This window comes from Scyliorhinus torazame, chromosome 6, assembly GCF_047496885.1.
Source record: "Scyliorhinus torazame isolate Kashiwa2021f chromosome 6, sScyTor2.1, whole genome shotgun sequence".
Lineage (NCBI taxonomy): Eukaryota > Metazoa > Chordata > Chondrichthyes > Carcharhiniformes > Scyliorhinidae > Scyliorhinus > Scyliorhinus torazame.
The window spans coordinates 86,961,753-86,971,606 of record NC_092712.1 but is presented as its reverse complement, the minus strand read 5'-3'; the positions used below and the strand labels follow the sequence as shown (position 1 = coordinate 86,971,606).

General features: G+C 44.9%; 1 protein-coding gene across 5 annotated transcripts in view; it reads right to left on the bottom strand.

Annotated features, from left to right (window-relative positions):
- Positions 1-4,519: 4,519 nt before the first annotated feature.
- mastl (microtubule associated serine/threonine kinase-like) overlaps positions 4,520-9,854 on the bottom strand; it is an 83,067-nt gene continuing 77,732 nt past the window's right edge. For 4 of the 5 annotated variants that reach the window (XM_072508420.1, XM_072508418.1, XM_072508419.1 and 1 more), the window contains one exon: positions 4,520-6,429. In XM_072508420.1, the coding sequence (XP_072364521.1) occupies positions 6,272-6,429 (158 nt within the window). In that variant the 3' untranslated portion in view covers positions 4,520-6,271. The remainder of the gene's footprint in view (positions 6,430-9,854) is intronic. The other variant, XM_072508423.1, reaches the window with a different exon arrangement.

The following is a 9,854-nucleotide window of genomic DNA, read 5'->3' as shown; positions in this document are numbered from 1 at the left end:
AGGTACGGGAGGCATGTTTAACAGGTTTTGTGGTGATATGAAACTAGAATCATCCTGAGTGACTTTTGAATAATGTGAAATCCTTTGCTGGAATAACTCAATAATGCTTAATGTAGTCCAGCAAAATCTGATGGTGGATGATTTAACAAAGTAGGATGGGTAAGTAGAATGTGGGCAGAGAGTGATACATGGAAATGAAGAATAGATTCTTATCAGATGGTAAAGGAGTAATAATTTATTGTATGCGAAAAGGGGTGATGATTGGTTGAGGCATTGCCATGGAGAACACACCAGGAAACGGTTGTCTCCCAAGCATTTACTTGAAAGTGCAATGTCTGGACATAGATTTAGGCAGGCCAGCAGCACGGTTCAATTCCCATACCAGCCTCCCCGAACAGGCGCCGGAATGTGGCGACGAGGGGCTTTTCACAGTAACTTCATTTGAAGCCTACTCGTGACAATAAGCCATTTTCATTTCATTTGTGACAATAAGCGATTTCATTTCATTCAATTCATTTCTGCTTTCGGAGTACAGGGCTCTGCCATCGTAGGTTCTAGTAAGCATAAATGAGGAATTTGCAATCCTGACTGATCATATTAAATTGGTTGTTAGTGCCATTTTTAGCACAATCAGGATTGTTTAGTAAAGTGCTATCTAGTCGTGGAATCAGTTGGACACCATGGGCGGGATTCTCCCAACGAGAGTCTAAGTGCCGACGGCGGAGTAAAAACCAGTGTTTTACTCCGGCGTCGGTGCCCGTTCCCAGACCCCTATTCTGGGGCCTCCGTGGGGCTGGCAGGGGCGTGGCGCGATTTGCAGGGGCGGGGCCTCGGCGCACAGTCGGAGACCCGGCGGCGTGTAAAAGACACGGCGCCTTGGGTCCTGCGCAGGCACAGTTGGGCAGGCGCCAACTAGTGCTTGCGCAGTGGCCGTCCTCCCCCAGGCCGCCCTGCACAACAATCGCGCAGGGCTATAACATTGCCGGCGGAGGAAAGGAGGCCCGCCAACAGAGGCCGACCCGCCGATCGGTGGGCCAGACCCCCTTCAGAGGTGTGTGTTCCCCCCCCCCCCCCCCGAGCGTTCCCGCAGGCAGCGACCAGGGCTGAATGGCGCCGGCGGGACTCTGTCGCGACGGAGAGGGCGCTCGGCCCATCCGTGCCGGAGAATCGGTGGCCCTGCCGATTCCAGCAGCCGCCGCTGTGCTGGCGCAAATGGCGCCGATTCTCTGCACCTCGGAGAATCGCGCGCCGGTCTCCAGCCTGGCGCGGGGCTCGGAGAATCGCCCCCAATATTCTGAGTTTTACAAGCATGGGCTGGTTGGGAACAGACAGTGCTTTGCCTGTTGCATTGGACATATGGCCTACATACACAAGCAAGTGTGATCCAATTGTGGAATAATTCTAATTTCCTGAGTTTTACAAGCACAAGCTGCTTCGTGGAGAATACACATCTGTTGCTACTACACATTAGAAATATTAAACAGCAGGCTTTGCTGCTCAAATTTGAGATACCTTTGTGAACTGGGCACGTTTCAGGAATGAAAGTGGCAGTGTTAGGTCTATTCATGAATATGTAATATACAGAAAGCAATGATTTGATCAGTTACTATTATCCCACAGGATAGCCTTAATGTGCTCTATTTTGACATCAAGCTTGCATGGCGAGGAAAAATGGCTCGGGTCCTATTGCAAAGTTGCTGATGAGGCCAATTTTATAGTACATGAAGCTGTAGGAATCCAAATGCATATATTGATCAATGAAGGTAGGCGTGAGATAGTTGTGGGTTTCTCCACTTTCTCAAGTTGAGAACAGGAAACTAGTTTGACTGTTTCATTTTGAAGGTGTGTATGGAAATAGATGCTGCAGCAGATTCAAATATAGCAAGCTTATCAGCCTTGTTGGAAATATGCACATTATGATCGTGTTACAGATCTTTTGCATGTGCAGTGTGAATCGCACGTCCCTTTGGTTGTACACATCAGGCAGAGCACTGACCATATACAAACAGCCTGTGCTCGTAAACTCAGGATATAATGCCTAACTTTAGAGTTGTTCCAAGATTGGATAGCATTTGCTGAACAATTCTGAATGTGTTAAGAATTATACTAACACCCAATTAAGATTGTTAGTTGGGCTTGCAGTGCGAATCTCTTACACAGGGCCCTGTACTCTGCTAGCAGAAAGAACATGTCATACTAATGAATGGGAGACAACTGTTCACTCCTACATTTCCAAGGCAATGCCTCACCCATGTCCATTCTCCAACCAAGCTGACATGAATTACTTCCCTCTTTAAAAGGGCCACAGTTGATCTTTAAGATGGCTGCCACAGGTCACCTGTTTTGACTGATTCAGAGTTTGCCTAGAAAAGGAATCTGGTCTGTCTACACTACCTGCTGTGCATTTCTAATCCTGAAGAAATGCCACAAAATCCTAGATTCAGCTCATCTGATCTTCAACTCGACAGTGGACAAGCTTCCCCTCTCACTAGACTTAGACAAACACAGGAAGTTGTTACTATTCGATTTGGTTTTGATAGTTATTGAAGTGAAATTCCTTTCTTTTAGTGATTCTTTCTTGTGTGTATAAAGTGGTGATAAATCTTTCCAGGAAAGGTGCGCATGAATAAATAATGCTCCTGGTTTAGAAATCCATGGAATTTAGCTGCTAGTGATTTTGTAAAGTCTGACCAGGCACAAGCCAGAGTTTGGGGATATAGCGTAGCTTCATCTAAATTAAACCACACGAAGACGGACAGAAGAATTAGAGGGTTTCAATTGGTTTCTCTCTTCACTGTCCAAAATAACCGCTTTTCTCATGCAATATATATTATTGTTCTGTTTGAAATATGGTATTTTTATGTCGGTCCTGATGAGTGCAAGCTAAACTTTGACAGCACTTTTTTTTCAGCAGTTTAAATTAAATTAATACATTTGGAGTTCAAAGCTAGCCTCAGTACTGGTGGATCATGAAAATATCATTTTTTAAATAAAAACCCATCTGGTTCACAATTTGCTATCCTTACTGGTGTGGCCTGCATGTGACTCCAGGCCCACACCAATGTGGTTGACTGTTAGCTGTCTTCTGAAATGGCCTAGCTGCTCAATAAGGATGGCCACCAAATTCTGGCTATGCTAGCAACACCTATGAAAGAATAAAGAATATTTACCTTTCCCAATGTGTGTATTGAAAAAAAGGGCCAGCTGTTAAAGTACACCAAAGAACAGGCACATAACGTAGTATATTAAAACTTTACTCAAATTTCAGTTGTACTTTAAAATTTTCTCTTAAGCTATTAAAAACAAGCTTTATTAAACAGACAAAATAACAGGCAACAGCTCCAGCAAGCAATAGATTCGCAGACCAGGAAAGTCACTGGTTTTCTTTCTGGTCTCTGCTGTGTTGGTTAATTTTAGGTAGTGAAGAGAAGGAATGAACAAGAATCAGCCAAGTTTCCCTCCAAGTCCTGATCACTATCCAGCAAGGTCTGCTGGAAATACATATATGCAGACTTGCCATAATGCTCCTACTGCCACTCAATTCCAGACAATGTCTACTTGATGAAATACTGGAAGGTGTCTAGTGCCTTGGAACTGCATGATATCCTGGGATGAGAAAATTGTCATACGAGAGAGGGTGAGATCAGCAGTGACCAAATGGTGGTGCGGACTCAATGGGCTGAATGGCCTAATTCTATTCCTATATCCGATGAACTTGTAAGATTGCAAAATCATAAATTTATTACAAAAGAATCATACTAACGTAATGGTACACCTCAGCTACACTTAAAGACTGGTAGTTATATTGCTGAAATTCTTCCTTCTTGGAATGATAAATGGGAATGTTAAATGGCAAGGAAAGTTTTGGAATTACAGGCATTTATGAATAAATACTTGTTTCAACTGTTGGGGGGGGGGGGGGGGGGGGTGGAAGAATCATAACTTCATGAAGCAGAGAGTATACAGCTCATTATAGCTGTGCTGTCTCTCTATAATTTTGAGCATCTCTATTAAATCTCTCATTAACCTTCTCAGTCTCAGGAGAACAATCCCAGTTTTTCCCGTCTCTCCTGAGGTTCCATTTATTTCATTATCTATCATGTTCCTGTAAACACTGCTACTTCTAGATCACAGTAGTGCATGAATTGATACCCGTTAAATGCAATCTGCAAATAGTATAAACCTACGGTAGCACATCTTGTAGCTTATATAGAACATATATAAATGTACATATCAAGAATCAGAAAAGTCACTGACGATCTCAAAAATATTTAATCTTTTCCTCTGATATTCTTTAAGGACAATGATCTAATTTCCTTCCTTCAGCTGTATGTTACATTTCATTATGCCTGATTGTTAATGCTCTAAAACGCAATTAATTCATTACATGCTGTACAGCAGAGAATTCTACACGCTGTAGCTACAAAATCTACGTATGGAAAGCTTATCAAATTCAAAGCACAACGATCAGGAGATACGCTTATATAGTTTGTAGAAATTTAAAACACCAAACCATCCATAAAGGAAAGATTTTTTTATTAAAGTCACCATTGTACTTTGCACAGAAAATTATACAGGTAAGTCTGTCACAAAACAAAGTGTAAGAGTCGATCTTTGTTGATGCGCAGGTCTGGAAGCTATTAGCAAAAAGCGCATCACTAGAGAAGGCAGTGGCTAATCTGCAAATTCTGAATTAATAAAATAGGACAAGAGAAACATTCAAGGATACACATTTATAAATCACTTTTGATTTGTATCAAAAGAGTTAAGACAGGTTGTCATGCCAAACAATGCAGTAACTGGAGAACAGAAATTTATAGCCTTCCTCTTAAATTCAGAGACCTCAAGCCAGCTGAAGCATGAGACAGTTAACTGCATTCTTTCTCTACCTTCATACTGGTTGCTAATAAGAGACCACAACCAGTAATAGTGACACACATTTCCATTCTGGCAGAGATACCAAAGTGAAAAAAAATCAAAAATATACCAAAAAATAGGACCATCAAAGTATTAGGACTTAGTATTAAACAAGCAAAATTAAAACCAGCTACATGACCAGTGATTAAAACCACTGCAGTATTTTGTTGTCCACTTGGGCTAGTAACTGTAAATATAAAGTGCACTTTATTGAGAGAGGGGAATATTCATTTTAGGAATAGTCTGCAGGACTTTTGGTTCAGCCTAGTTTGTCACAAAATCTATTGTCCAAATCAGTGAAAACTGGAAATTTCACAGAATACAGTCAAGGAAAATCCCAAGGAGGACAAGGAACTAAAAGGTGCAAAGGATGAAAGCATCATAGCCTGGTACAACATTTAAATGGCAAAAATGAATCCCATGATCATTGCAACTAAGTAAAGAAATACGTTCGCAACTGTGGAAGCATAATGTAAGATTCCCAAGTAATGTTTGTAACGTGCAGCAAAGACAGTCATATCAAATACTTAAAATGTAGTTTCAAAGAGTTAAAATACATCAGGCAGTCTGCTACACAGGTGACTTTTCCAAAATACACCTTTTCAGAGACTGGATTCTCTGGCCTCCAAGCTATATGTTCCTTGGCAGTGCACCCTTCACGGATGGCGGGATTCTCTGCTCCCACCGCTGTCAATAGGAATTCCCACTGAAGCCACCTGACGCTGCCGGGAAACCCGCAAGCGGGGGTGCATTGTTGGTGGGACCTTGGAATCCAGTTGTCAGCGAACCACTGGAGAATTCTGGCCCAGAAGTTGAATGTTCACAAAATGGAGTCAAATATTAGCTGTCAGGTGTTTGAAAAATGTGCAATGATCTAGATACTATGACTTCAATTGAAAATTTGGAAAGTGTTTCAGCTTATTAAATTCACCTATCACAAGGCACTGTAAATGTTCTACCAACTAATTGAATTTTCAGGGAGGTATCACTTCATTCACTGGAGCCGTTCAGTAAGTGCAGCCAAGGATGGTGGCCTTCCAGTGCCCTCCAACCTGGACAAGGTGGTCCAACCTGGACAAGGTGGAACAGGAAAACAGCTCAGAGATCCCAATTTTCTTTCTGCATCATCTCCTTTTCTGCTAAGAATCAATGTGCCTCCATTCAGAAACATAATTTAAAGCTGGAAATGGAGACGGCAATCTTGAATATGGTAAAAAGTAACAAAAAACGATAGCCTTTACTGGCACCAGATTCTGTAGGTATGTATTCATGAGTCTAATATTACTACTACATACAAATTAATGCATTTTCCCTACCCTCCCTTACGGTGTTTAGGTTCAGCAAATTGCAGGTGCTACAAACTGAATCCCGAAATTATGAGATTTTGAGCATTATTTCTAGCTTCAAAGTATGTTGTATCCGTTTCATCATCTGGCTGTGGTACAAAGGGCATAGGGCAATTCGGCAGATTGTCCCAGTCCATATCCAGGAAGAGAGGATGCTTCTTGAGCTCTGAAAGATAAAACCAAAAAAGTTGTTGCTCCTTCTGGGGTGAAACTGCCTTGTGATTAGAGTCAAGGAAGGAGATATGTTGAATAATGGAAGGAAGGAAATGCTTACCTCCCTGTCCCCACAGAGTAGTCTATTTTGTAGTGAATATATAATAAATCTTGATAGACATTTTATAAAAGAACATAAATTCAGACAGCCTGTTCCACAATGAGAACAAGAGCTATAAGCAGACCATCTCCAGAAAACAATGGTAATTGCTATGAGGATTTTGCACATAAAAATTCAAGTGGATTCAGAACATTTAGGGCAGCACGGTAGCATTGTGGATAGCACAATTGCTTCACAGCTCCAGGGTCCCAGGTTAGATTCCAGCTTGGGTCACTGTCTGTGCAGAGTCTGCACATCCTCCCAGTGTGTGCGTGGGTTTCCTCCGGGTGATCCGGTTTCCTCCCACAGTCCAAAGATGTGCAGGTTAGGTGGATTGGCCATGATAAATTGCCCTTAGTGTCCAAAATCGCCCTTTAGTGTTGGGTGGGGTTACTGGGTTATGGGGATAGGGTGGAAGTGTTGACCTTGGGTAGGGTGCTCTTTCCAAGAGCCGGTGCAGACTCGATGGGCCGAATGGCCTCCTTCGGCACTGTAAAATTCTAAAATTCTATGACATTTTTGAGGATTCATTTATTATTTCATGGGACGTGGAACTTGCTGCAAGAGCAGCATTTGTTGCCCACCTATAGTTTTTTTTTTTTTATAAATGTTTTTATTCTCCATTTTCACATTTTCCTTAAAGATTTACACCCCACCCACATAACAGTAAACGGTAACAAATACAAAATCAATCCCCTTAACAACACCAACGATCCCATCCTCCCACCACCCCAAACAACGGCCCACCTGTCAATATATGCATCCAATAAAACAAACCCTCCCACGGTAGCAACAAAAAACAAAAGAGAAAAAGAAAAAGGAGTCCGGGACCGCCCATGGTCACCATTGATCTATGGAGTCCACTCCTCGTCCCCCACTACACTCAACGCCATCCAACCTCTGAAAGAGTACCGTACATGATACTCTTGTACACCCCCCCACCCCAGTCTCCAACTCCTCCTGTCCACTGCCTCTTGTAAAACTCCTCCCCCCAACTTTCCACCCCAGCTAGACCACTCGGACCCCGTTCTGCCAGGCTCCGATGGCCGCAGCCCCTCCCCCCCACCTCACTCCAGTTCACTGGCCGGCTTAAACCGGCCAGCGTGGAGGCCCCCACCCGGGTCCTTTTCCCCCTTGCCCAAACCTAGGAAAGCCCAGAAATCCCCTTTTATCACACAAACCCCGCATATCCTCCTACACCCCAAAGTGCCCTCATTTCGAGTGAAAGTCCCATCACTTCCCTTGCCCAAATATATACAACATTGGCTCCTTTAGCCCATACACCCGCACGCAGTGAAACAAAAAAAGAAAATACAGTCAGTCATGAGGTCACATCGGCACATGGCCATTTCTGAATTTCTCAGTTCTGCCACAGTCCTTCTGCCTTCGCAAACTCCTCCGCTGCTTCCGCCGTTCCAAAATAAAAGTCCCTGAGCTTGTAAGTCACCCTCAGCTTCGCTGGATATACAATGCCGCACCGCACCTTGCTAATGTACAGTGCCCTCTTCACCCGGTTGAAGGCAGCCCACCTCCTCGCCAGCTCCACCGATAAGTCCTGGTATAGACGTATACCAGCTCCAGCCCACTGCACCACCCAGCTCAGGACCTTCTCCTTTACACTGTACCTACGGAAGCACAGAGTCACTGCCCTTGGCGGCTCACTCATTGGTACAGTCCTCCATGACCGATGAGCCCGATCCAGTTCATATCGGGAGGGATCCTCCCCCTCCCCCAATCATTTCGCCAGCATCGCAGCAAAATACTCAGTCGGCCTCGGTCCTTCAACTCCTTCGGGCAGCCCCACAATCCTCAAATTCTGTCGCCTGGATCTGTTTTCCAGGTCTTCCATTTTTCAATCGCAGATCCTTGTTAATGTCCATCACCTTCCGCATCTCCTGCCCCATCGAGGCAAGTTGATCACCGTGCTGCAATAATGTCTCCTCCACTTCCTTCAGCACCTCCCCTTGCTCTCGCACCTCCGCCACTGCGCTCGCCACCGCCATCACCGGCGCACTCAAAACCTCTCTCATCTCCTTCCTCATTGTCTCCATGCATCTTGTAAACTGCCTTTCGAATTCCGCAGCCATCACCGTAGTTATTTCTTCAGCCGTAAGCAATGCGGCCTCCCCTGGTGCTCCAGCCTCCATTTTCCTTGGTGGCCCCGCGGTGACCTTTCCACTCCGACGGACCTTCAGCTGTTTTCTTTACGGATGTTTTTTTGCTCACCCTCGACATTTTTCTTCACTGTGCCTTCACTGTTTCTTCCTGCTTTTGCCACCTCGGTGGACCCTGGGACCGGGCTGAAAGCCCCGAAAATGCCGTTCCTGAACGGGAGCCCTCCATTGTGCAGCCGTCTCCCACCCGCCATCACCGGAATTGCACTGTTGCCCGCCTATAGTTGGCCATTGAACTAAGTGGCTTGGTAGGCCAATTTCAGAGGGCAGGCGGGAAGGCAGTAGCAATGGGCGTGGTCGAAAGGCCATACTTCACCAGAAAACCAGCTCACCGCAGCACAGCGGGAGCGACAGACCCTGTTCACAACACCTTGCGAGATAGAATTTAATACAATCTCGCGAGGCGTTGCAATGTAAATCCCACGGGATGACTTTTTAGCAAATATTAAATGAAGCGAGATAGCTTGTCTCACTTCAATGTGCAGATTCCAGAATTGCCCGGGGAGTGGGATCAATCTCCCGCGCCTCTCCACAAACAGGGACCCGGCGGAACGGCATTCGTGGGGTCTCCCAGGGGATCAGTGGCCCCCAGCTGCATGCACTTTGGGCAGGGTGGTACCCTGGCACTGCTGGTGCCACTGGGGAACCTTGGCAGTGCCACTTGAGTGGTAGTATGGCACTGCCAGGGGGACTCAGATTGGGAGGCCATTTAAAAATGGAGTCCCAATCTCTCACTGCGCTGAAGACTTCTGGTGAGCGGAGCTCCTCAATGCCCAAATCAGAGTTATGTGCGGCCTCGGCTGCACATTCCTCCATGAGGCCCTTTATCTAACATGGGTGGCATTTTACAGCCATGTGTTTTTCAGTGCTGCGAGCACTGGGAAACATGTGGCTAAACGTGCCTGCTGTGGGACTTTCATTAAATCGCATCCATAGTGTTAATGCCACTCAACTAGCAATCCAGAGGCTCAAATTAATACTCTGTGCACATTCAATTAATGAATCTGGAATTAACAGCTAGTCTAATGATGACCACAAAAGCACCATCAAAAAATCCATCTGGTTCACTAAATCTCCCGTTCTTACCAGGTCTGGCCTACCTGT